General features: G+C 38.1%; 1 protein-coding gene across 3 annotated transcripts; it reads left to right on the top strand.

The window, feature by feature from the left end:
- The first annotated feature begins 59 nt into the window (after positions 1 to 59).
- Positions 60 to 27,295, top strand: SMC1B (structural maintenance of chromosomes 1B). 3 transcript variants are annotated; one of them, XM_071422284.1, is made up of 26 exons: positions 60 to 168; positions 2,560 to 2,748; positions 3,260 to 3,372; positions 4,108 to 4,311; positions 4,739 to 4,977; positions 5,444 to 5,702; positions 6,618 to 6,758; positions 8,490 to 8,572; positions 9,061 to 9,268; positions 9,446 to 9,631; positions 11,216 to 11,395; positions 12,368 to 12,514; positions 12,968 to 13,105; positions 13,596 to 13,712; positions 15,286 to 15,392; positions 16,152 to 16,293; positions 17,056 to 17,201; positions 18,249 to 18,402; positions 19,564 to 19,567; positions 19,798 to 19,889; positions 20,770 to 20,926; positions 21,676 to 21,830; positions 23,192 to 23,343; positions 23,743 to 23,812; positions 25,853 to 25,963; positions 26,192 to 27,295. In XM_071422284.1, the coding sequence occupies exons 1-26, from the start codon at positions 60 to 62 to the stop codon at positions 26,297 to 26,299; spliced, it is 3,711 nt and encodes a 1,236-aa protein (XP_071278385.1). In that variant the 3' UTR covers positions 26,300 to 27,295. The 3 variants fall into 3 exon arrangements, with proteins under 3 accessions (XP_071278385.1, XP_071278384.1, XP_071278387.1); XM_071422283.1 differs by lacking the exon at positions 19,564 to 19,567 and having other exon boundaries at positions 19,791 to 19,889; XM_071422286.1 differs by lacking the exons at positions 19,564 to 19,567; positions 23,192 to 23,343; positions 23,743 to 23,812 and having other exon boundaries at positions 19,791 to 19,889.
- Positions 27,296 to 27,551: the final 256 nt, after the last annotated feature.

The following is a 27,551-nucleotide window of genomic DNA, read 5'->3' as shown; positions in this document are numbered from 1 at the left end:
CCTCGTCGACTGTTTGAGGCGTGGAGCTCGGCAGCTCCGGACCCCAGCTCCCCGCGGGGATGGGTTACCTGAAGTTGCTGGTGGTGAAGGACTTCAAGTCGTGGAGAGGGCAGCAGGTTATCGGACCTTTCATGAGGTTCAACTGCATCATCGGGCCCAATGGATCAGGTATTGTGGGTGGGTAGGGAGCAGCTGCTCCTTTGAGCTGTCAACATTGAGGGCTCCGTTTGGTGGAATTTAGCCTTGTGCACCTGCTGAAAATCTCCTCATGTGCGCCTGAAGGTGTGGCAGTATAAATGAAGCCTAGGAAGCACCTGCTCTGTAATTCTTAGCTGAAAGCGTAGGTTTTCGAGGATGGCAGAGCAGAAGCAGACTGGGGGAGAGAGAGTTCATGCATTTTTATTATCGTGTTGACCTGGTGCTTTCCAGCTTAAGCTGAAAGCCTAGTTTACAAACAGCACACCTTGTCTTAGCTACCTCAGCTTACCAAAATCATATAAGGATGGTTTATTTTAATACTCCGGGATGTACCAGTGGAAACCTGCTCCTTGATGGGAGTGTGTGGGTTGTGCTGTGCTTCCTCCGGGAAGGGGGGGGCGGCTCTGCAAAATGGCGGCGGCCGCGGAGCGGGGCCCGCACCAGCGAGGCTCTGAAGGGGCAGCAGCACTGTGGGATCCCAGGGTGCTGGAACTTCTTCGTGAAAAACGCCAGTCACTTGTTTTTTTGAAATTTTAAAAGTTTAATAGTAATAAAATGGTTATAAAAATAGCAAGATAGTTAGAGTAATAAAAACTTGGACAATTTGTATTTGGACAATATGAGACAATAGAGACAAAGAGTTATGGACGTCCGGGTACCTTTTTCTGGGCAGCATAAGCCAGAAAAAGAACACACGTTAACAGAGGATTAACCCTTAAAAAATTAGCCTGTTACATATTCATACACTTCATACATGATGCATAAATTCCATTCAAACTCGGGATTCTGTCTGGAGTCAACTTCTTCCTCTTAATTCTAATGGCGTCTTCATGGCTGAGTGAGGCAGGACGAAGTTCGTTTTTTCTGATGAGTGAGCAATAAATTCTTTTTCTCTGAAAGATTTAGGTGTCCTGTGGCTGCTATCTCCATGTGAGTCCTTTCTTTAAAAAAAAAAATCTTACGTAACATAGTTTCTATTTAAATATTATGTTATAACCTAAAACTATATTTAACACACTACTTCAGAAAATTAATATGGCATAACATTCTAGTATAACACATATAATATTCATTTTAATATTTGCCAAAAGCCAATCATAAAATACGCATTTTTCACATTCTTAAAATTTGATCTCTACTTCAGAAAGCTCCAATCAACAAAAGGGATTTTGTGTCTGCTTATCAAACTGATAGGAGGTGAGGGCTGTCTTAACAGAGCAACAAGGATGGGTTCAACATTTCACTTTTCATTTCTCATGTCTGTTATTGATTTAGTGTATAATTCAGATTTTTAGACCCTGTAGTTTCCTCACTTACCTGATTGAAGTAAGATCTATGAATGTAAGTTGAATATATTTAGCATTGTTATCATGTTCTTTATGATCCTGTCCCCACTGTAAAGTCTCAGAACTAGGATACTTTTTCCAGGTGCTCTTTAAGTTAAATCTGAGTACATTTTATGGATTAATCCAGGGAATAAAAGGTGTGAATATTATGTAATTCTGAATTGAGTATCTTTATTTCTCTGTTTTCCTCCTAGTGTTCTTGCTTTTCTGATACTTTGGAGAGTAAGTCAAAATACTCTGGACATAGCAAGGTTGAAGATTGATCCCTTTAGTCTTGAGCATTTCTGCTGACAGAATTATTTTCAAACAAAAAGAGGCTTCCATTAGGAGGGTTTTTGTTGAAGTACTATGACCAGCTAGCTTTGTTGCTGGGGTGAATGGATCTGGCAAAGTGCTAATATTCTTCAGGAGACTAGAGTTGCAGTGGAAAACTTGGGGCTGGAGTGCTCCTGCAATAAACCTCACTCACTTCACTCCAGAAAACACACTGCCAAGGAAGGAGAGTGATGTGGCACGCTCTCCTCTGGAGAAGCCTGTGTAAAAGCACAAAAGATTTCTCCAATAAGACTGAAAAAATAAATCAGTTTTGTCATAATTTTTATTACAGACAGGCTTATTTTCTGCTGCCAGTGTGTTACATCTTAAAAATGTGTTTATTTTGTGCAACAGCTTTTCCTCGACAAAATCCCAAAATCATAGAATGGTTTCAGTGGGAAGGGGCCTCATATCTCATCTAGTTCTAACCCCCCCATCTTACCTTCCACTAGACCAGGTTGTTCCAAGCCCCATCCAGCTTGGCCTTGAACACTTCCAGGAGTGGGGCATCCACAGCTTCTTTGAGCAGCCTCTGCCACTACCCACCACCCTCAGAGAGAAGGATTTCTTCCTAAAAGAATAAAAAAATACATAATCAGAAATAGAATTTTTAAAGAATGTTGCAATTCTTCAGATTCTGTAATTCTTAATAAAATGCTTCCATTTATGTCATGTCAATTTTTTTTTTTTAATTTTTAAGGAAAATCTAACATAATGGATGCTGTTAGCTTTGTGATGTGTGAAAAAACATCAAATTTGCGAGTTAAAAGCGTTCGAGAACTCATTCATGGAGCACATGTTGGAAAACCTGTTTCTTCTACAGCTAGTGTGAAGATTGTGTATTGTGAGGAAGATGGGGAAGAGAAAACATTTTCAAGAGTTATCCGTGGTAGGTGGTAGATTCTGCTGCAGGTACTGTCTATTGTCTGATGTATAAAGAAATGGAGACCAAAAATACCCAACTTAGAATTTCAGATGCCCAATATTAGTTCATAGTTGGGCAGATTAGTATAGTCCTTCAGATAGTGATATAAATGAAAAAATATGTTTGAGTTAATTAGTTTTAAAAATTAAGCAAGTTACTATATGTTCTTTGCTCAGTATCAGTCTCTAGGTATTTCCTTGGGATCTGTAGGTGATGTAGGCTCTAAGAAATGTGATCTGACACCTTGCTGCAGGTGTCAGTTCCTTTAGAAAGTACTGAAATTGGAAACTGGAGTTTTTAAACAGAAAAAGTAAATTACTGAAAGGAATAAAGGAGTAATTGAAATCTATTGTGTTCTTTGAAAAAAATCACTCAGTTAAATTACTCCACTAGTGTAACTCTTTTCCAGTGGTTTTTTTTTTTTTTTTTTTTGTAGCCATTTTCAGCAGTAATTCTTTTTCCTTTCCTCCTTTAGGCAGTTGTTCTGAGTTTCTTTTCAATGACAAGTCTGTCAGCCGATCTGCTTACATATCTGAGTTAGAAAAAGTAGGAATTCTTGTCAAGGCTAGGAATTGCCTTATTTTTCAGGTGAGCATTCAGGGTACTTTCAAAAGAAAACAAAAGATTCTTAGGTTATTTCATAGAATACACAGTTAAATATTGTCCAGAAATGAGAGCACCCTTAGCCACTACAAGGCAATGTACTTTTTATTGACCTTACCAAGAACTACAAGACTACAAAATCCACTTAATGGGGTTTGTATATAAATGCATACACTAGTAAGAAGGAAGCTAATCTGGAAGAAGTTGAGTGCTTCTGTTATTCACAATATATAGAAAAGTATGGGTTTGTATCAATGCTTAGTGTATTTAATTGCAGGAGTGCTAGGAAGAAGTAATTTTGTCCTAAAATACTCCTGTTAGTAAAGATGCATGAAAATGTAAAGGATTTCTTTTAAGATTGAGGGGTTGAAAATTCTATTCAGCTATCAGTGTTCAAGAATTTAATGACATAGGCCTTAAGCTTTTGATGAGTAATACATTTCACAAAATCATGTTACTTATAATTGCTGACAAAAATTCCTAAGGAAGAATAGATTTTTCCCTTTTACAGAAACATCTATAAAAATCTGAGTGGCTGGCAAGGTGATCCTCATTTTGGCATGCAATTTCTCCTTGAGTTTGAATCTAGGTGCATTTCCACCATCTGTGTTGACCATAAATAAATTCAATAGTTAATCTGTACTATGTGCTCCTAAATTCATAAGGCATCAGGATGATCTGTGGTGCTGCATAATTTATTTATTTTCAATTTTGGTTTAGGGAACAGTAGAGTCAATTGCAATGAAGAAGCCAAAGGAGAGAACTCAACTTTTTGAACAAATTAGTAATTCATGGGAATATGCTGAAGACTATGAACAAAAGAAGAAGAAAATGCAGCAAGCAGAAGAGGATGCACAGTTTAATTATAACAAGAAAAAAAGTGTGGCAGCAGAACGCAAACAAGCAAGGATAGAAAAAGAGGAGGTAGCTTAAAGCTTCATTCAGTTTTTTCATGTTAAGTTGCCAGATTTTGCATCTCTTCTGAACTTCAGTAGTGTTTGTAAAAGCACAACAAACCAACAAAACAAAGCCACAAACTTTTTTTGGTTTTAGTCTAGTAGTTTTTTCAGTATGGTATACTGTAAAATAATTTAGTATCATTTGAAAAGGTAGAGGGATACATGTAATCTAAATAAAAGAAAGTATAGGTTTGCCAGTATAATTAATTAAAGTATGGACCTCAATATTTGAGTTTTATGATTAGTTACCATTACTTTTAACCATTAGTTACCATTACCATTGGAATTAGAGCTACTTGTACACCATCTTACATCACTTTGGCCTTGAAATTAGACTGCTAATGATGGAAAATAGTTTTTATAAACTATAAATTAAATTTTAATGTTGGTAGGCAGAGCATTACCAGATGTTAATCAAGGAACTGGATGAAGAAAGGATACAGTTGCAGCTTTTTCAGCTTTATCACAATGCAAAACAAATTAGCTTTCTGAAAAACAATTTGGATGAAAAGAATATGGAGGCTTACATCAAGAAAGAGGCTCTTTCTACAGCAGAAGATTCATTTAAAGCGAAGAAAAAAATATTTGGGATACTAAACAGGGACCATCAGCATATGGAAAAAGAAATGAAGTAGGTTTTCCAGTGAGATTCTGTGATAGTTCAATAAAGCATTATCTGCCCTGGGGGGTGCTTGGCAGGTGTGCATTTCCTGGTAAAAATTTGGTTGATAGTCCAGTGCTGTGGAAGTCAGTTCCTAGCAATTCACTTAACTAAAATCCAGAAATGGTTTTTACCTCCTATACCATGTCTAGTTATATTTTTCATTATATAAATACTTGTTTGCTATTAAATTTTAGCAGGTTTCACTTAAATTACCATTTTCACTGGATATTAAAAAAAAATCCTCTGTGGGCATACCCACAGTGTAAGCCCTACCCTTAACAGTTTAAAACTGATTGTTTGCATATGTGGTCAGCAGGGGGGAGGGAGTGTCCTTTCTATCTTCCCTCTCTCCCCTTTTCCTGTGGCTTTGCAGTTTTGGCTGTGTCTTGTTGGGGTTGGTTGTTTTGGGCTTGTTTCTGGTTTTGTTTTTTAGGACTCTGGAGGCATCGCTGATTCAGCAGAGACCCCTCTATATAAAGGCAAAGGAAAACACATCCTACCAAATCAAAAAAGTAGAAATGTCTAAAAAATCTCTAAGGGACAAGGAGAAAGCCTATGATAAGGAAAAGCAGAACATAAAAGAGCTAGAGATGGAATTGAGTGAGATTGAGAAGGCGTGGAGAGCATTTGAGGAGAAAACTGAAGAAGAGAGAATGCAGAGAGCAGCAGATATTGAGCTGGGAGAAAGTCAGGTAAACCAGGAGGCCCAAAAGTACTGTTTACTAGAGAAGTCCGAAAATACTCCTGATTACACAGAAACTGTTATTTCACCAATGACCTGTGATTTTTAGTGATCTTTTTACCCTTGAACTTAAACAAAACCAAAGTTCTAAGTTTTATTTAGATGCATGGTACACTGTGGGAGGGTAGGACAGAAAATGTTTGTCAGGGTCTCAGGTTGAGTGATTTTTAACAACTGGCTTTTCATCTGAGGTGTCAATTAGGGAAAACCAATGAAGACCTGGTAGTATACATACCATCTTCCCCTTTGAGAGGGAAAGGGCTACATCCCTTGATAGTAAATTCACTTGGAAGGAAGCTGTCTTTGCAACCACGTGGCCACAAATGTTTGTAAAACTACGTGGTAGCTGTTTTCCACGGCCTCCTCTTTAAAATAGTTTCTGATCAATTAATGGAGAACCTGCAGGGTTGCTACCTTAGTTTGTGAATCTTCCTGCACTGCACTTTAGAGGCATTTGGTCAGTTAGTCATCACTTAGCAGATTTGTTTAAAATATTTGTATTTCACTTACTATATGAAATTTTTTAATAACATGAGAATGCTGAAAATACTGCATGAATTTTGGGCTGTGCAAAAAATATAGTGTAAATCTTCAGATTGAATGGGAAGTACTATAAGCTTCCCTGAACAATAAGAGTAACAAAAAAGGATAAAAAAGACTGTTGGTGAGAACTGTTAGGTGTAAGCTTTGGATTGAAACTTAGCGTAAAAATAATTCAGGTTATTATAATGCCATCAGAAGCTAGAAGAGTCTTCTGGATAGTTTTCACAAAATTTAGGTAGGTAAAGTTACTTAAGGCTGTAACAACATGAGTTTTCTCACTTTCAAGGAATCAAATTTTTTTTGTTTGTTTGTTTTTGTGCAGTTAGAGCGGTACAAAGAGCTAAAGGAAATGGCAAGAAAGAAAGTAGCTACCCTAGCCCAGCAGCTAGAAAAGCTTCGTTGGGAGGATAAAGGAGATCAAGAAAGGCTGAAACTTAATCGCAGGAAGAAAAATGAAATTGAGGTATCTGTATCAAACTAGAATTGGGTTTTTAGGAGAAAAATGTCTCTCTGCTGTTCCCTCTGCTATAACTGTATATAAACGTGTTCAATGCTTTGATGTAATCAAATCGTCAGCAGGAGAGGTGTATTGGAAGTGTTAACTCAGTTTCTATGTTGCAGCAGGTTTAGCAAAATGGCCTCTAAATTTGTTCAGAAATCGTGTGCATGAGCCCACACTGAGGATTGGTCTTTGGAAACTTTGGCTCTGGTATTTTACAAGTACTCAGAACATTGGCTTAACTGTCAGCAGTCTCTGCTTGTGTAAGTGTAGTGTTTCTGAGGTGTCCCACTGCTGTTGTATGTGTGTATGGCACTCAAACCCTGCAGAGGTGGATTTTGATCACAGCAACATCTTTGCTGAGATGGTTTTAAGGTCAGTTGTGTGTAAGAATGTGTTGTAGTTGGAAAAATCTCAGTGTCCACTCTTCTCTTGCACTTCATAGGCAGCTTTTTTGTGTGAATATAGTTGCAGGCATTTTGATTGCGATATCTTTGATCATTGCAGAACCAAACATGTAAGAATAAAATATGTACATTTTTCACTCTGGCTTGGTTACCATGCCTGATATTTGCTTCTGATAGAAGTAAAAAGGGCAGAATGCTATGTAGCATTTCTGTTTTGCTGGAAACCTTGTCCTGTTAGGTGTTTTGGGTTTTCTGGCTGTATTTTTTTTAACTCTGCTAGAGAGGCAATATGCATTTCTTCAGCATTTAGTTACAGAGTCAAGGTTGAGGGAGACTGCTATTCAGAAAGCTCAAAAATGCACCATATGAGGCTTTATGAGTGATAGAGCTCCAAACACCTCATTCTTGAGCATATAAGCTTGCTTCTATGGAAAAGTCTGTATTTTGCTCCATTTTTATGAGGATATAAATAATAGCTAAGATAATAATTGTACATCTATTTTTACTTCATAAAATACAATTTCTTTTTTTAATTACTAGTTACCAGAAAAATGTAGTTAGTATCTAGAAGTGAAATAAATTCCATTGCCTGTGCTTCTTAAACTAAGCAAGTCCCATTGTGTTGTTGAGAAAAGAATAAGGCTTACTTAAGAGTGCATGAAATATGTACATGCAAACAATTTAGTGGGTGCAAGTTAACTCTCCATCCCTAGAACTATTTAAAAGGTCACAATGAGTTCAGGAGTTAAATTAAGGATTAATAAACTGTGTAGGTAGCAGTATTTTTTTCCTCTCTACTTGCTTCAGTTAATGTGTTTTTAATAAATTTGCGTTATTGAAAATTCTTTCTTTACCATTGGTAGGGTTTTTTTACTGCAATATTTTGTGCCAGTTTGGAAACTGTGTCAACTTCCTTGGAAAAAGATATTGATGTAGGGCCAAGAGTAGCACCTCTTTACTTCAAGACCTATAATTTCCTGGTGCTTTGTTTAAAGGTTTTTTTTTGTTTGTTGGTGTCTTGATTATCTGTGCTGAAGAGGTTTTCCCTAAATTGTAGCTGAACATGGAAAATCCCATAATGGCCTTTATATAATAATTTCCTTATGTTATTTGTTCAGGTGTAGCTTGGCACCTGCTGTTGTGAAAGAGATGCTGTTACCTCACCATGAAATAGCAATAAAGAAGAAAATATCTATCTCAGTACTTGTTCTTAATGTAGACCTGTATATCTTATAACTGTCATTTTGCTCTTATTTATTTTTAACATATTCTATTTGTGACTGTATAGGAAACCATTAAACAGACTGTGGAACAGGTTGAAGAGCATGAAAAACGCATAGAGAAGTTGGAAGAATATGCTAAAGTATGCATGTATGTGTAAAAAATTAAAAGCTAACTGGATTTCTTGGGTATTAATCATTTTCAAAACATAGCAGCTTTCTACTTCTAATTATTTTCTTTGAAATTTTAATAAGAACTAGAATTCTTACTAATTTTACTTAATATTTCAGTCACTTTGGCTGTCAAAATAAAGTAGGAAGTATGATGACTAATCCATATTTTGTTTGAATCAGTTCTATAATTCTAAGTTCTCACAAGTTTTGTTACTGTGGGTATAGGGCTATTATTGGACAAATTCTGAGCAAGAAAACAGGAGAATTTTGTAGTTGTGCTGCTCTAGAAAACATTAATATTTATGTTGTGTATTAGCACAGCTCGGTTCTTGCCTCCTTGGTCTTGTCTTCTGCTTGATATTTACTGCTTGTGAAGTTAGGTGATTTCAGAATGACCTTAATTTATACTGAAAGTGTGTATAAATGAAATTGGGAATTACTTTTTATTTTTGCTTCTGTTCCAAGTGGATCACTAACAGAAAAAAAGCAGCAGGAGGAAGTGCTGGCTAAGGAGATTGAGAATGCAACAATACGAATGGCTGAAGTGAACGAAGACTTGAACAAATTAGTTGGTGAACTGCAGAATGCCAGGATTGATTACCATGAAGGAAGGCGTGAGCAGATGAGAGCAGAGATCCTGGAAAGTCTAAAAAGGCTCTATCCAGATTCTGTGGTAATGGGATGGCCTCATTTAATGCTTTATTTTAGAGTTAAGACTTAAAGGTTCTGCAACAGACTGAGTAAGCAGCTTGAGTAAATTGGACAGTCTGAAATATATTTTTAACTTTTGTTCTTGCTTGAGTGTATAGTATTAATATTAACTAATATTTCCCTGTATTTTAATCTTCAGTTTGGAAGATTGCTTGACCTGTGTCATCCTATTCATAAAAAATACCAGCTTGCTGTTACCAAGGTATTCAGCAAATACATGACTGCTATTGTTGTTGCCACTGAAAAAATAGCAAGAGATTGCATTCGGTTCCTAAAACAAGAACGAGCTGAGCCTGAAACTTTTCTTGCTTTGGATTACCTTGATGTAAGTATTTTTTTTTCTTTCTCCTGTCATCAGCATGCTAATACACATGTAAGTCTCGATACTGGCTCATTTTAGTTTAACTAGAGTGAGCTGAAGTGTTAAGGCACAGGACTTGGGAAGTGAATTTCATGAGGCTCCTGTTGGTCTTTGCCAGCCTGCTGAGGTCTCTCTGGATGGCAGCATGACTGTCTGGTGTATCAGCCATTCCTCACAGTTTTTTGTGATCAGCAAATGCTGAGGGTACATTCTTCCCCATCATCCAGATAATTAATGAAGACATAAAACAGGATCAATCCCAGTATTGGCAAGGCTACCTACTGACCTTTAACTGGACTTTGTCCTACCAGTCACCACCCTGGCCTTGTCTTTCAGACAGTTTACAGTTCACCTCACTGTTCATCCAGACCCTATTTCATCAGTTTCTCCATGATGATCTTAGGGGAGGCAGTGTTAAAAGCCTCTCAGAAGTCTAGCTAGATAATACTGACTGTTCTCCCCTGGTCTGTCAGGCCAGTAATTTCTGTTGTGTCAGGCTGTTGTTGATCATGCATGACTGACTTGGTGAATCCACGCTGACTAATTCTCCAGGATTTTGTGTTTGTGTGCTTGGAACTAGTTTCTAGATAGGGTACCTTTTCCACAATCAACATGAGTTTGACTGTCCTGTAGTTCCTTGGGTCCTCCTCCTTGCCCTTTTTGAGCACAGAAGTGATGTTTGTTTTCCCCTAATCCTTAGGCAACTCTCAGTTGCCATGATCATTCATAGGTACATTGAAAGTGGCCTTATAATGGTATCCTTCAGCTCTGGTGGTTGCATCACACCAGGGCCCATTTACATGCATACAGTTTGCTTAAGTTTGCCTCACCTGATCCTCTTCTTGCTAGAATATGTCTTCCTTGTTCTAGATTCCCTGGGCTCCTGCCTGGATTCCCAGGGACTAGTCTTGCAAGTAAAGACTGAAGTGAAAAGAATTCAGTACCTCAGTCTATTCTATATGCTGTATCATGTCCTTGTCCCCACCCCACGTTGTCCTTCCCAAAAAGCCTGTATCCATCCCTCCATGGCACTGCTCCAGCTATAGGAACTATCTGCCCATGTCTCCTTGACCCCAAAAACCATAGAATCGCAGACTGGTTTGGTTTAGAATGGATCTTAAAACTCATCCAGTTCCACCCTTGCCATGGGCAAGGACACCTTCCCCTGGACCGGGCTGCTCCTACCAACTGGCCTTGAACACTTGCAGGGATGGGGCAGCCACAGCTTTTCTGGGCAAGGTGGTAGCCCTGCAACCACACACACATCTTGAACTCTCTTGTTTATTCTCCATGCCTTGGTGTCCTTTGATTTGATGCACAGGCTATACAATTATATATCTTAATGCCATCATAAATAGTCATGCAATAGGTTATGCAGATTGAAGGACAGTGGTGTACAGAGAAAATAAACCTCAGATCTGTTTTTAGTCTTGCAGTGCTAGAGCTCCTTGTTGTGTTGATCTGTATGTCCTGTCCCCAGACTACTCAGATTTGGACATGCTTTGCTTTAACAACATGGATTCTAAACCTTGCTTGTTTGCTTTACAGGTTAAACCAATTAACGAGAAGCTAAGGGAGATAAAAGAGGCTAAAATGATGGTGGATGTTGTACAAACCCAGTTTGCTCCACTGAAAAAAGTGATTCAGTTTGTGAGTGGGAATGCCTTGATCTGTGAAACAGTTAAGGATGCAAAACACATTGCATTTGATGGACCAGTGAGGTTGAAAGTGAGAAGCCAAAGTTTTTTACGTACATTTTTCATTGCAGTTATGTGTTTGATGCCATTAAAAAATTCTTCTGTAAACATGCTGGAGTGTTGCAGATAAACACAGAGCTGGTACTCTGCTGTCCAATTCCACAAAAACAAATCACTAGATACTTGTCTTGGTTGTTTTTTTTTTCTCTGGTAGTAAGTTGAAGTGGTTTTCTGGGAAAAGGAGGAGGCAGGTGAAAGGATAGTTAGTGTCCAAATACAGGTCTTGGTATAGTCCTTGTTATGAGGAGTAGGAGGGATGGATAATCATCCTTCTAAAACTGTATGATTTTAAAACACTGACTTTATCTTTCAAAATTCTTTAAAATATCTGCCAGAGTATCTTGGTTGTAGATATGGATTATGTTAAGGACTGCAAGCTTCTCTGACACTTCTACAGTTCTTTCTCATTCCTGTCTCTATTGCTGCAGAGAGTATTTTATTCACTTAATAAACCTTCTAAAATTTTGATTAAGAGAGTTTTAAGTTGAAGGTGAGTGTGAAGTCATTTTTACTTGAAATAAAGTCACAAAAACACCCATGTTCTTTACAAAAATATACACTTTCACTTTACAAACAAGCTGTTTGCCTTTACTCTGTTACCATGTTGCTTGGTCTGTTCTACCAAATTTAAAAGGTGTTTGTTCTACACCGTTTAAGTGCAAGTGTATACACAAGGGGCTATATGCAAGGAAATGATACAGTTTCATTTTATTTTCTGATCAGCTGTAATAATACCAAAATGTGATTACTCCTAAGAAGGTGCAGATTTTCTCTTTGCTTCAAATGCCTCATGTTAGCAGGTTTGGAAGAGAAAAGAAAAAATTGAGTCCAACTCAAATGTGGTTGTTACTTGTTTTACTTACCATATCTTGAGCACTAGTGCATGGGATACTTTGGCTGAGGTTTTTTCAGATTTATTTGGATATAACTTATTTTCTTCCAGACAGTGTCTCTTGATGGAACTTTGTTTTTGAAATCTGGAGTGATTTCTGGAGGATCAAGTGATTTAAGATTTAAAGCTAGATGTTGGGATGAGAAAGAAATGAATAAAATGAAAGAAAGAAGAGATAGCTTGATTACTGAGTTAAAGGTAGGTCTCTTAAAAGTACTTAACTACAGAAGTCATGCTGGAAATACAGGCAGAAATACAGGACAACACTGTTGGTCCAAGCTCCCTCCAGGAAAACGTTAAGAGTGTACCTGAAGACTTGTAATGAAAATGACAATATGGTTGTGAAAACATGGGAATGTTGGCATGAACCAAAACCTGCCACTGTAAAATGATTTGTTGCACCTTTAGTGTTGGCTTTTTTTAAGAGGGATGGAGTTGTAATTTAATTTAATGGCGTTGTAATTTAAGGGGATACTTTCTGGGGAGAAATAAATCCATTACAATATTAATATTGCATATGACCTCTGCTGTCAGCCTTTACCTTGAATGAGGCCTTGGTCAGTGGGGCTTTAACATCTGAAAAAAAAATAATTTTCCAACAGTTCATCTTTTGTTTAAAAAGCTTTTTGTCCCCCCATAACACTTTCCCAGGACTTGATGAGGATCAGACGGAAGGAGGCTGACTTGAAGCAGTTGCGTGCTCAGTGCCAAGGAACTCAGACACGACTTAAATATTCACAGACTGAATTAGACCTTATTAAAAAGAAACATCTTGCTAATCTCTTCATGGTATGATATTAAATCTTTATAATTTTCATGTTTAATAATTGTATTGTTTTAATTGCAATTACTGATCAAGCAATGCTACTTCCTTACGTAGTTTTTTAAATTCAGTTAAAGTTTTACATACAGCAGTTACAACTGAGGAATTGATAGAATAAAAAAACACCCAAAGATTCCAGAGTACTTTATAGGAGACTTTTTCTATTGTGGTTTAAAACTTGGGTTTCTGGTAAGCTTGGTTTATCATCTAGTAACCTTCAGTAGTCTGGAAGTCAAAGTGCACTTTATGAGGTACTTAGTTTGCTTTTCCACTTGTTAAAACTATAATTGTTACATGCAGATTGGCACTAATAGTGGCTAAGTGGCATTTGAGAAGAAAATGCTTAATGTTTTTAATCAGAAAAAAACTCTTAACGTGAAACAGAGCTGTCCCTTAATTTCTAGAAAGTTGATCATCCTATTGAGAAAAATTACCATCTTTTTCCTTTCTATCTAGGAAAAATCAAAACTGGAAAGTGAACTGGTAAATCTTGAGGCTCAGCATGATATGCTGAATGAAGGAATAGTGCAGAGAAAAGAAAAAATAGAAGAGTTTCAGAAAAAAATTAACAAGGTAATGCCTTCTGTCAGAGCTTTGAGAGCTCATGCTATTAGGCTACAGAAGCTTAAGTTTTACTGATGTAGACACTTTGGCCATCTCATCCCTTGGTTTCTCTGTCATTTCCCAATCTTCCAGTGGTCCCCAGAGCAGTTCATACAGACAGTGGACAGATTGCAGAGCAGGGTTGTCATGAAGAGACTAAAGGCATTCAGTGAAGGGAATGTTAGTAAAGCCTGATGTGATGGCAAGAGGGGTTTCCTGCTGTGTTCTGCTAGAGTAGGCAGTAATTGCCCTCTTGGGGAAATAGCACCTCCTCTCTACCTGTGTTTTGAAGCTGCCTTTGCTCATACTCCTGTCAAGCAAAGAAATCTGGTATAAGCTGTGGAAAAACGGTACTGCAGTTTTATCTGGGAAATACACAGCCCAGAACTTAGATGCTGGTGTAAATGTATACTGTTGGAGAAGGAGACATTCCTCACCACTGTCTGCAGTAACTCAGGCTGTATCATTCATCTGTAATTTAGTTCCTGGCTTCTGACCCATTCTCATCAGTCAGTCTGGGATTAATCCATGACTGGAATTCTACATGTAAGAACAAGCCAAAACTGCTGCCTGTTCTCTGTCTTACTGGGGGTGCAGGCATGAGGGAGTGCAGATGTCTGTCATCTGCAAACACTGAGGAAGTCATTGATGGGTAACTGTGGAAGAATTCCACATACAGGAACTTTCATTCTGCTTGTTCCGAAAAAAACAAAAACATAAAGGCTATCATTTGGAACCAATCATCAGTTTCCAAAGAGAAGTGTAACTTGGATAGTATAACTTGGTTGGATGTAGTACTTGATACCTGGATAAAAAATCCTGAATACTAAAACAATATAAATAATATCAGGCTTTGACCTGTAGAGTTCTCTTAAAATTTTGTTTATTCCATTGTGTTTCCTTTTAAATAGGAATTTGTAGGAATGGACTGTTGCTATTTCTTCCTTCAGTCCAGCCATATACACTGTACCTAGTATTTGCCTGCTTAAATTGTAAAAAAAAATTTAGAATTGATTTTGTCTGATGCTTTTGTTAATATATGCTGTATAATTAGGAAATGAGCTATTCTGTGGCAGAGTTTTTGCTGTAACTTTTCTATAAACAGAGCATAGTAATTAATATTTATGGATCTCTTGAAAGGATTCAAATAAAGAACTAAACTACAACTCCCAAGAAATCTAGTGTATCTGAATTAGTGTCCTGTCTAGCTTTCTCTTCTTCAGCTGCCTGGGAACAGCAGGCAAAACCAGGGAAGCTGGTTACACTGTGATGACTTCTGTCTTCAGAATGACCAGGTGCTGTCAAGAAGAGCTTAGATTGGAGTTGCAATCTTAGTTGGTAGATCACAAATGCCTTATGTCTGGCATTTGGACTGAAAGTGTTACTTGAAAATTTCAAGTACAAATTACTTCTCAGTAGTTGTTAGCTGTTTTCTTGAAGTACCTTAAAAATCTAGTCTGTGGTATGAAGTGATTGAATATTTTACATGTGTGAGTTGCCAAATAGTATGATCATTTTTTGTTCCATTTCTCTGTTTTCAAAGGTTGAAGATGATGTTTTCCGGGAGTTCTGTGAAGAAATTGGGATAGAAAATATCCGTGTGTATGAACAAGAGCATGTGAGACAGCAAGAGGAGATTGATAAGAGAAGGTGGTATCTATCACCAAAATGTAAACCAGTGGTTGGTATTAGATTGGGCACACTGGTACTGGAGAAACTCCCTCACAGGAAAAAACACAAAGTCATAGGAGAATGTAGAAGGTGCTCTTTGTCACTTAGTTAGGCCACTGCTGTAGATTAGTTAGACCAGGATTAGTTGGATCACTGCTATGGTTTGGGTTTGTTAGACACAGTCAGTAACAGCTTGCAACAAACTTGAAAGGTAAAATTTTGGTAGCACTACTGAAAAAAAAAGTCGTTTTCTAATACCCTCATCAAAAAATGGCACTGTCCCAGATAGAGACTAGCATGAAGGGTCACTCATGTGTGAATAAATCTCTTAAGGAAAACTGGGTGTAAGATGCAGGTGTTTGGTATAGGAACATACTCTTGTAAGGAAAACAGGTTCTTGAGTTTTTCCAGGCAACCTCAGCTAGTGTTTCCCTCACAGACATGTGTTACTGCACCTCAGATTTGTATCTTAGGAGGAGAATGTTAAATGAACTGGTGGTTGAAGTTCAAGTGCCACTTTCCATATTGATGTGGCTATATGCTATATTGTATTTGTTTAACCAGTATCACTATGTCTTTGTGATTTCACATATATTCACAGGATGTGGTGTAGTAGAATCAATGTAATGCAGATTTTTGTGTTCACATAGAAGATACATAATGGTATCTAAATAGAGTCCAGTCACAGTTAATAGCCTGCTTTGTAAGAAATGGTTTGAAATCCTGTACCTTGATTAGACTGGAGTTTGAAAATCAGAGGACACGACTGAACATTCAGCTGGAGTATAATCGTGATCATCTACAAAAATTAACAAACTCAGTCAGCAAGTTGAGGGAGACAATTCATAAAGATGAAGCTGAGATTATCAAGCTACAGAAGGTAATAATAAAAACAATTTCTCTGTCTCTGTAATTCAATACATTCTTTCCTCTCAGTTTCAATTTTGAATAAATGTAGTTGATGCTGTGGATTAATTTTTCAAGGGGTTAAGTCAAGGTTGACTTTGTAATTGCTTAGACAAATGCAGATGCATATTGCATTTTAACTTTGAAATAAGCTGCCATATTTGAATGTTTATTATTAAAAATAAGCTTACTAAAAATTAAGTTTTGGATTACTGTCTGTACAGTATTATTTTATATTTTGTTCAGTTAGTGTATTCTGTTGATATGAAGAGGCAACATAGTACTATAGATAAAACCAGCAGCATGTGGCTCAGATTCAGCCAAAATTTTATGAGTAAGAGCAAGCAACTCTGGTGCTTTATATCTTTAAGCTACTTTACAGCCCCTAATACATTTGAAATAATGCTATGAAACCAGTTTAGATTTTTAGTTGAAGTAATAGGTGTGGGTTTCTCATTCACAGTGTTCTTTACCCTGTAATGTGTGATGGTGCTTGTTAAAGAAACAAGTTTGTGCTTGTTCACAGAAAAGGGAAGGAGAAGCTTTGAACAAAAAACAAAATGTGAAATGTATAAAAGTGCCACAAAGTGGGGGGAACCCCCCCTTCCCCAGTGCCTTTCAGATCTTCTCTGTAACACATTTGAATGTAACAGGTCTAACTCCTCCTTTCTGTTTAGTAGACGTTCCAGATCTAGATTCTTGGTGGGAGGTTAAAAATCTAAATATTTCTGTGCAGGATGAGGAAAAGCTTCTAAAAAAAGTGAATGAACTTTTGGAGGAGCAGCAACACCTTAAGGATAGACTAAGTGCTCATAAAGCTGAGCTTGCAAAAAGCCAAAATGAAGTTGAAGAGTTCAGGAAGACGATGTTAACTCTTAATAGGTAACTCCTACTTCTACTCCTGGGACGATGATTAAAGGGATAATATTTAGAATAGATTTACTGATCACATGCTTGGATTTATCTTGTTTTCTTTTCTTGTGAAAGATTTATTAGAGACATAGTGATTTGCATCCACAGTGTGCCTTAGTTGAACAGTGTTTCTAATTCACTGTGTGAAGGAGAGGGCCATCCCATAAACCATACAGAATTTTTTTATTATCTGCCTAGTCTTAGGTCTCACTCTCTGACCACAGATCTCCCATCCCTTGTGGTGAGGTAGCTTACAGCTTGATTGGCAGCATGTGAAGTTCCCTTGTAGTTTCACAGTTCAGTTTGAGTTGTACAGTGGATTTGATTAATGGGAACACTTATTTTCCAATCTTATTGTTACTTTTCCAGACTTTTCATATGTTGGTTACCTTAAAGTAATACTGACTTTAGGTCATTTTTTCTCCTATTTTTATATTAAATCAACATCTTTGTGGACAGTTTATACTTCAGTTCTGTTGTGCTTGCTTATTACTGATATCCCTTAATCAGGAGTCACTGCTATGTTTAAAAACCCCATCACATTGGCACAGTATGGTTATGTAAACTTGTGTAACTTTCTATTAACTCATGACTGTATGCCTTGTAATTTATGTTGTGTATAATTTTAACAGTGTTTCTGCTGATGGTAACTTGGTGCTACCACAGGAATTGGTTGTAATGATAAGAGATACTTGGTTACATGTTAAAGGATCAAATCTCCATACATGTTCACTAGAGCTGAGCAGAAGAGGTAGTCTGTAATTAGGAAAGATGGGTATTTGAATGTGCTTTTAATGTACTGAGACTGAGGCTCCCTCTGGAGTAATTCAGGAGAATGGAGGGGATGGCAGAATTACCATTTTCCTTTATGTTTGGTGGGGGTTATTGAAGAAGAAACAGCCCTCTTGGTGCTTGGAATCTGTTTTCTGTGCTATATTTTTCATGCTGTTTTTCTGTGGATGTTATTAGCAGTGCTGTTTCCACCCTTGAGTTGTTTTGTGCCTTTTGTGCATGTAGAGAAGCCACAAAGTTGCAGAGGGAAGCTACAGCTCTAGAAACCTCACTGGAAGAGATGAGATTAAGGAGACATAATCTGCTGCTTGAATGCAAGGTGCAGGACTTGAAAATCAAGTTACTGTCTGGATCACTGGATGACATCAGTGAAGTAGAGGTACTTACAGTGTTTACAGAAGATAGATATATATCATGGAGGAGCACTTACTCATGAATTTAATTTTTCTTTCCTTACAGGACTGTTTCTCTTACATAGTAATGTTCAAACCAATACACTCTATTTGTGTGATCAGGTCTCTTACATTCAAAAGAAGGATTTATTTTTATTTTTGTAGACAGAAATACTGTTGGCAAGTATTTTTGCTTGTGCTTGAAACATACTCTTGTGAAATATATAAAATCTTGTTGTACAAGAAAATTGGTATGAAGATAAGTAAGAGGATACACAGGGGTCAGTTCAGAAATGTAAATAAATATGGCATGTGCAAGGGTTGAGATCATATTTGGTCTATCATCCATAAATATAAATATAAAAATCATCCTTTTGTGTTCAGTAGATGTAGATACTCACAGAAATCAGGGATAGGCTAAAATAAAATTCCTGCTATCTGATGGCTGCTCCTTATTATTTGTCTCCATCTTCCCTCTTTTTCCAACATACATCTCTTGTGAGGAGAAACAGACTTTCTGCACTGTTACAAAAGAAATGAGCTGTGGGTTTTGAAGAACTTACAAGAAGTGTGTGCATTTGGAAGGAGTCTTGTTAAACCCATTCCTTAGAAAAGTATTTTTGCTGGAGGATAGGTGTGAACTGGGCAGCAGACAAAATGCAGGCAGTGAGGTGGGGTGGGCAGTCTGTGAAGGGAAAGAACAAGAAAGGCCAGTGATCCAAGGATGTGGGAGCCCAGCTCTCACTGTTTCTGAATAAGGAAGAGAGGAAACCAAGGAGGGGAGCAGAAGGAATAACAGTGTGGATTCCTAATTAACCTCACAGAGAAGATCAGCAAGATTTGGTTGTGAGAAAAAGTCTTGATGGGAAAGAGGTCTAATAAATAGAGATAGGACCTGTTTCATTTGAGGGAACATGACTGTTTGAAATTCAGGTGACAGGCAGTACAAGATTCTCTGCTTGTGCTATACAGAACTGAAGCTCCTCAATTCTTTTGAGTGGAAGAAATGCCTCAGCTTGCACAGCCTTCCCTTGGAAGGGACTGAGGTATCAGTGAGTTTGCATCTTTCCAATGAGGACATTTACAGTATGTACAGTGTTGTAAATATGTAACAACCAGGTTGCTGCTGCTTTTAGCATAGCTTCAAGCTGAGTTGAGCAGATGTTTTCCTCTTCATTTAACAGGTGTGTGTGCTAATTAGGCTCATGAGATCTTAACTCTTCATTCCATTTGAGCCAGGGGAAGAGCCATGGATTACGTACACCTTGTACCATGTTACCACTGTATCTTAATTTTAAAACCTTTTAATGAATTGATTGTACCGTTTCAAAGTTAACTGTTGTATTTCTGAACTGGAATGTCCTTCATCTTACAGCCAGGAGCTGAAATGGAAGGAACCCAGGCTCTATTAGGGATCTATGAAAGGGAAGAGGGAATTCAGATAGACTACAGCACCCTAGAAGCCGACCTAAAGGTAATCTTTTGTCTGAAACTATTAGAGATGGAATATCTGATTTTTATTTTTGTGAAAGGTATTTTATTTGTTGTTTATTTTGTTCTTCACCCTAGTCTTTAAGTGACACCTGGTAAAACCACTGCTAAGCTGAAGTGCATGTGTATGTGTGCTCTAGTTTTGTACTCATGATGTAGCATTGATGTGTGGAATTTCTGCATAGGTCAGTTTCCCATGTAACTGGCTTTAACTTACAGCTTACCTGAACCACAAAAATGGAACTGAGAGACTTAATATAACCTTGATTTTTTTTTCCATCCCCCTTTACCTTCTGCCTCAAAGTTCCAACTTTGTATGTTAAGGCTCAAAACTCCAGAACCCAAGGGTGGCTGTGGGGGGGTTGTTCACCTTCTATTTGTGGTATTAGCAGAGACCAAGGCTTCCCACCTTCCCTGTCTAACAGCCCACATTTTCTCAGCAGGTTTTGTAATATTTTTTTTCCTTTTTAATCTTGAGGAAAATAGTTACATGTCAGAGGCTAAATACAGAACAGAGGATGAATCTGTCATCAGTAGAACTTATCTCAAAGAATTCACTGATTCTTCTTTAAAAATCAAGGAGCGAAGCACTAATCCCGCTCCTGTGTTGTATTTTAAAAAGGGAATTGAGAGAAAATAATTGGCTTCCAGTTTTTAAAGGTCTTGGGGAAAAGAAGAGTCAGGGCCTGGTAGACTCATTGCAAGAAATAAGACCATTTTCAGTTGTGTTTCAAGTTAAAGCTATTAATGAGTGGGCTAATTGTTTCAGGAGCCATGAGTGCTTGCTTGTATGTATTGAAATGTCTTGGCCCAAAAGCAAATTTGATTGCTCTGTTGTTTGTTTGTTTGTTTTTTTCCTTTAGGAACTAGAATCTGATAAAGATATAGAGGATCAAGTGAAGCAAATGCAGCAAGAAATCAAAACTAAAGAGGTCACATTAATGAAGACAGCTGCCCCAAACCTGAGAGCAGAAGAGAAGTTACTGATAGCTCGGGACAGGTTCCAAGAATCGATAGATGGTAACACTGAGTCTTTCATGTCAGTCACTTTTGTGATTCCACCCTAACTGAAATTCCTCCTCTTGGGGCTGGTCCTGCTGGCTTTGCCCATCTCAGATATTAAGGGATTTTTTTGTGCTTAAGTGTTTATCCTCAGTTATATTTTAATTACATGTTCAACAAGTCATTAACGTACACTGAGTGTTGAGTAGTTTGTTGAAATAAAGTTTGAATGATTGGGAAGATATTTGTTCCCCACATGACATCACAAAGTGTTTTTTACTTTTTTTACTTGCTTTCTGAGAAGTACTGACTTTAACATTAAAAATTGTTTAAATTTTTCATACATAACTGAAGGAACTGTGTATGTTGTCCAAAACTCATACACGAGCAGTTCTGCAAAATGATTAGTATTTCCAGAGAGTTTTGAAGATAGTAACAATGTAAGAAACCTCAGGGGTTCTGGAGCTGTACCAGGTCAGTGCTGGTGCTGCTTAGGGCTGCCTGCTTCCCAGAGGGAATTAGAAGAATATTGTTCCTTGCTCCAGACAAATGTGGCACAGAGCAGATTGAATACATCATAACTTTGCTGGCTTGTGGGTCTTCCATTTGAAATTTGGAAGGAAACTCACACTATATTGGTATGTTCCTTTTTCTGCAATAAGTGTTTTCTTTGATACTGTTTGTGGTACCCAGTATATATTTGTTCTGTGTATTTGCTCAAACACTTCTTAAGGAATAATTCCTGTGATTTTATTTTTTTTCCATAGCTTTTGAGAACAGCAGAAAGGAGGCCAGAGTATGCAAGCAGGAATTTGAAGAGGTGAAAAAAAGGAGATATGAGCTGTTCAGCAGGTGCTTTGAGCATGCCTCCATAGCCATTGACAGGATCTACAAGAGGCTTTGCAGGAACAGCAGTGCTCAGGTGAGTTGTGCACAGGGCCTGTGCTTTAAAGGCCATACTGGCTGCTTTGTTATCTAGAATAAAGTAGCACTTGTGGTTTCCAAAGACAGTCTCAGACCTTAAGAAGAAAATTACAGAAATAAAGACTACAGAAGTTTAGGGTCAGGGAAGGAATAGGCAATAAGCCTAAGTATGCTTGACGTTAGACAGAGAGAGGTAATCTGTGAGCAAAAATTCAGCTTGGCTTAGTTTAATTCTGCTTTTAGCAGACTTGTAAATTATCAGAACACAAGTGTGAAATGCAATTGAGTACTTCAGTTAAAATAATACTGGTTTACACATCAAGTTACACTAATAATAATCATTAGTACAGACAACTGAAAATCATAAATCACTGCTAGTGTTTTGTACAAGGGTTTGAAGCACCTTCTACCCCACTTAAATATTTAGAAAACATAAACATAAATAATATGTTCGCAACTTTTAAGAAACATGTTGAAAAATTCTCACAATTAGCATTGTTACTGTTCCTGTGTTAATACCAGAAGTCAAGAGGGAACTCCCAAATGCTTTGGTTATGTCAAATTCCATAGACTGTGGAATGCTTAAAGGATTGAACTCTTGTTTGTCTTAAGATTTTCTTCAGCATGTTGTGTGTTGGTTTGGTTTTCTTCCATGCTGTCTGTGATCTGAGAGGAGACATTTGAAATGCAGGTTAAGTGAGGAAATTTCTCTTGCCTGTCTCCAGGTACACAGAGGGAAGAGTCTGTATTATTTTATTGTCTCTTCTCTTAATGAGAAAAATAAACCATCTAGCAAAGATCTTACCTATCATACCTCTAGTGGTCAGGAAAAATGGGGGTTCCTTTAAAATAATGCTTTTAAATTTTGTCCCTGGGAACCAAGATACAAAGTACAGAAAAAGACTTTAATACAAGCAGTCTTTGTCCAGCTCAAAGCTAGGTTCTGTAAAGCTAACCTTTCACAAAAAAAAGGCAATTTTGCAAATATATTGTCTTCCAGGCCAAAAAAAAAATCTGTTTTTGAAGTCTAACATTTTAATAATTTTAAAAATCTAAGCAGTTACATAAAAGCTGATAAAGTCAAGTTTGCTCAGTAGTTGAGAGTCTGGAAATAATAAATATGTGGCACCATTTCCATACTAGTTTTGTTACTGAGCCTCTTGGTCCCTGGTTTGTTGACAAAACCATTTTCTCTGGGAACTGGATACTGCTGTTCTCAGAATGGATGAACAGCTTCCCTAAGAGGGAAGCAAACTCCATGGTTTCCTCACTAGCTCAGGCAGTATTTAAACCTAAAAAATACCCATCTAAATAATATGCTAAATCTCACTAGTAACAAGTGAATGTGTTTGTTTCTAGGCCTTCCTTAGTCCAGAAAATCCTGAGGAGCCCTATCTGGAAGGGATCGGCTTTCACTGCGTGGCTCCGGGCAAGCGCTTCATGCCCATGGACAGTTTGTCAGGAGGGGAAAAAACAGTGGCAGCCCTGGCTCTTGTGTTTGCTGTGCACAGGTAAAAGAACTGTTCTGGGACTATCCAGGGGGGAAAAAAAATGTGTTAGGGTATTCTCCAAGCATCTGGCCAAGTAGGTGACAGAAGGAGAAAGTGTTATGCTTATACAAAAAAGAAATGTTAAATGTTAAAAATTCTGCTAATGAAGTCCTTATTCTTTATCTGTCATGACTTTATATATTCAATGTAGAATTTCATGTTAATTAAAAATATTAACTGCTAATTAATTTGTTGTCTATTTAATATTAAATGTTAAATTGTACCTAGTTATTTAATTACAGTAAATATAAGAATAATATTGCAAAATACTATCAACTTTATTTATGGAGTAAGTAAGTATTTAGAATGTTGATTAACATTTTGGTATCTCAATGCAAAATACTTTCTTGTCTTCTACAGCTTTCGTCCAGCTCCTTTTTTTATTTTGGATGAGATAGATGCTGCCCTGGACAACACAAACATTGATAAAGTAAGTTGCTCTTTTACTGACAGTATCTGGTACCTGCTGTAAAAGGGTGGCTACTTCCATTGCAGGGTGTTGGGATACAGAGATTGTTTAGCCTGACTGAATCTGATTTAATTTAGATTGGATTTAGGGCTGAACTAATGAGTCTATGAGAGAGAAAAGTCCCATGACTTTTCTTCAGTAAAACACCTTCCTGCCTTCTTAATTTCTCTTTCTCTTTTTGGCAGTAATTGTTCAATGTAGCAAGAACGGAGGCTGGAGCACAAACAGCAGAGAGGGGGAGGCTCAGAACTGGGGGATTTTTTTTGTAGGGAGGAATCCTAAAGCTCTCTACATATGCCTGGATTTTCTTCTGTGGAAGCATTCTTTTTCAGAACAGTATTTCTACTAGCACTACTGCTAATGTCAGTCTTGGTAGAGCTAGCAAACAAAAGCAGTTGTTAAAACACCAAATATTTTGGTTTTTCTCCTGATGGCATTAACTGTGATGTGCCAAGTGCCCCAGAGTTTGCTTGGAGGGTACCTCTGGAATAGATAAGCTGGAAGGCTCTACCACTTGTGCCTGCCAGATAGAATTAAATTCCTTCTGTCAGATACTGCTCTGCTTCTGAGTCTCACTTGGGACACTCTAAGATGATGTGTTCTGGTTGAATATGAGTATTGTGTTTTCTGTGTGTTACTCTTTCTGAGCTCAGATGTCTCAAGGCTGGTGACTTGGAGCAGTGCAGGCTGACTCCAGGCATTCCTCTGCTGTTACACCATTTACTCCTGAACTTCACATTTCTGCTTGTTGTGGAAGCTGTGGTGTGCCAGGTGATGAGCACTGCGCACCTCTGCAGTGGCTGGGGTGGCTGCCTGGGGTTTCTGGCTCTTTCTGGAGCCAGGCCCAGACCCTTACCTGCTTGTTACCTGGATGACTTGATTAATCCAAATAAGTTCCTGTTGCAGTTAGACATGCCCCAGTCCTGTACCCATTGCATGAAGGTGAGGGTTTCTGGGATGTTGCCAGCCTCCCATATAGGCACCTATGATGCTTTACCAGAGCTGATAATGATTAATGAGTGCACTAGGCACTTTGCTGCACCTTGCCTCTCTGAGGAGGCTCATTCTGCCTGGCAGAAGAGAGGTCCCCTTTACACATCAGGATGTGCTGAGCACCATTCTTGTCAAAACACTGGAAACAAAGAGGTGATTTTTGCCTCTATGCACCTGGATTACTCAATTCAAACATAGCTAAAATTAAATAGTGCAAGTGAGCAAAACTGATCTGTGAAAGATGGTTGCTGCTACTCACTGGTATCTGGTTTTTATCCTAAGAAATTAATCTGTTTCTTTGCATTCTTTCAGGCTGATGATGTATTAAAACAGACCTCTCACTAATTGGAACTATACTCTGAAATGACTGTGCAGTTTGTAACTTACTAACAAGAGTTCTTCCCATAAGAGTTCTTCCCCCAAGAGTTCTTACTAACAGTTCTTCCAGTAAAAAACTAATTTACATGTCATGTAGATAGAAGTGTGCAGAAAGAGGGCTCATTAAAAAGGTACTGGTTTTCCTTTATGCAGCATTTAATTTATATTGGGGTAAATTGCAATCTCACCAGTTAATAACTTAAATTTTGTACCTTTAAGCTGCATTATCATTGAGAAACTTGCTGTTGTCTGCAGTGAACTAATTCAAGATTATTATACAGCCAGTAGCAACATTTTCACACTTCTAAAAAAAAACTTATTTGGGGATTGCCACCTTCCTTTCTAGTTATATAAAGTAAAATTGTTATTCATTGGCACTGCTGTCTTTTTATAGCTTTATTCACTGGAATGAACCATTATTTTCTTAAATGTTTTCAAAAAGCAGCACACCTGAGGAGTTGTCTTAAAACCATGCAAAATATCTGGCTTTTGAAACTGGTTTATTTCTCATTTTAGCAATCGTGATGGAATTTGCAGCTAGCACAGTTCAGTTCTTCCCTCACCATTCCCCAGTCACAGCATTGTTTCAGGTTGCCAGAACTAACTGAAATACTTGGTTTCTTTCCAAAGGTCTCGAGTTTCATTAGAGAACAGGCACATGAACAGTTCCAAATGATAGTCATTTCCCTGAAGGAAGAGTTCTATTGCAAGGCAGATGCATTGATTGGAGTGTGTCCTGAGGTAACAATTATTATGGGTAAATAATGCTCATGGGGTTGTGGAAGTGCTGGGTCACACCTGAAGTGTTGCTCCAGTGAACCAGGCACACAGTTGGTGGCTGGGTATGTCCTGCTGTACCAGCTTTGGGGAACATCCTTTGGGGAACTCCAGCTCATGATTGCTTCTCATAGTTACAAAATGCTTATTTCAAGTACCAGAAGTGTTACATGTGATCCTCCCTCTTCCCAGTACGATGATGTTATGTTCAGCCAAGTCCTGACCCTGGATCTTACCGAGTACCCCGAGGAGGAAGAGCAGGACACAGCAGAGAAGCCCAGCCGTGGTTCTCTCTTCTAGTAGTGCATGGATGGTGGCAGGGCCAGGTGACAACAGGAACTGGGTTCACAGCTGGCTGTTACAAACCTGAGTTTGAATGGGGCTGTTAGAGGTTGACAGGGAAATGTTCACTTTGCAAGTGAAGCAGTTTTGCAAAATATTAAGGGAATCAGCTGTTACTCCTTGATGCAGTTTTGTTAAGGAGTGAGAGCACGAGGCTTTTTCTGAGGTGTGCACACTGGTAGCCAAAGCTTTCATTCCAAGTATATTGGCTGTAAGAAGTGCTGCAGGCTCATTTCCATAAGTAGAGTATCCCAAACAAGCCTCTTGTTTTTCTTCAGAAAAGTCCACAGTGCCAGCATGCTGTTCAGGTGGTCACTGCTCCAGTCAGGACCTTTTGTGTTGTAGCTGCCTCTATTTGCCTTCAGAATAGGATTATTTCCTCTTTTCTAAAACAGTAAGGTACTGGAGTGTGTTCATTATCTTGGGTGACCTCTGTGACAATCAGACTTCAGTTCTCCACTGTAACCTTACACAGGTATTAGTTAACTATACAAAAACTTGGGATGCAGCTCTAGAGCTGTGATGTAACCTTGAAAAATTTCACCTCTGAGCTAATTCACCTCATACAGAAGTGGAAAGAATGAGTCATGCTCTAGAGGCAAGTGAAATATAGATATATAAAAATATATAAAAATGTAATGTTATTATTTAGCTGTCCCAGGACACTGAAGTTACTTTGCTGGCTGTTTTTCATCTAAACAGCTGGAAGTTAATGAATTTTTCACTTAAAGTTAATGAAGTTGGGTAAAGAAAACTAAAAGCTGCAATCACTTTATCTGGCTTATGTTCCACCTCTGTATGTGCTGAAGAGCTTCCCTTGGTTTGTGGCTGTTAATAACTTTATCTTGTGTTCAGAGCAGGTTCCTTTTGTTCTGTGGGTTGCTCACACACACCTACCTTGTCATGTGTTGTGAGCCCTGGGCTTGTGTGCTGGGCCTGTGAGGATCCTGCCTCAGGGAGGAAGATTGTCTGAGCAGGAGTGTAACATGTTTCACAGGATCCAGATGTTCATCAAATACTTGTGTTATTGCTACAGTTCACTCAATAAAATATTTTGCTCTGAGGCATGACACAGCATCAGTGCCTTATTTCAGAATCTAGTAACAGATGTATTAGGAGATAAAACAACCCCTCACTCTTCTGCTTTTGAGGATGCAATAGATGGCCCTCAGACAGGAGGCTGCTGGACATGCTCCAGTTGAGCAGCATC

Source organism: Agelaius tricolor, unplaced genomic scaffold (assembly GCF_023055355.1).
Source record: "Agelaius tricolor isolate 1412-34295 unplaced genomic scaffold, bAgeTri1.0.p SCAF_3, whole genome shotgun sequence".
Lineage (NCBI taxonomy): Eukaryota > Metazoa > Chordata > Aves > Passeriformes > Icteridae > Agelaius > Agelaius tricolor.
Note: the sequence above shows the minus strand (reverse complement) of the source record. Positions and strands in the feature narration are given on the sequence as shown.

Bases quoted from the DNA above. Each gene is read 5' to 3' on its own strand.
- SMC1B (XM_071422283.1), top strand. From the start codon at position 60: ATGGGTTACCTGAAGTTGCTGGTGGTGAAGGACTTCAAGTCGTGGAGA. The intron at 4,312-4,738 runs GTAGCTTAAAGC...TAATGTTGGTAG, and splicing joins CAAGGATAGAAAAAGAGGAG to GCAGAGCATTACCAGATGTT. The intron at 21,831-23,191 runs GTGAGTTGTGCA...GTTTGTTTCTAG, and splicing joins GCAGGAACAGCAGTGCTCAG to GCCTTCCTTAGTCCAGAAAA.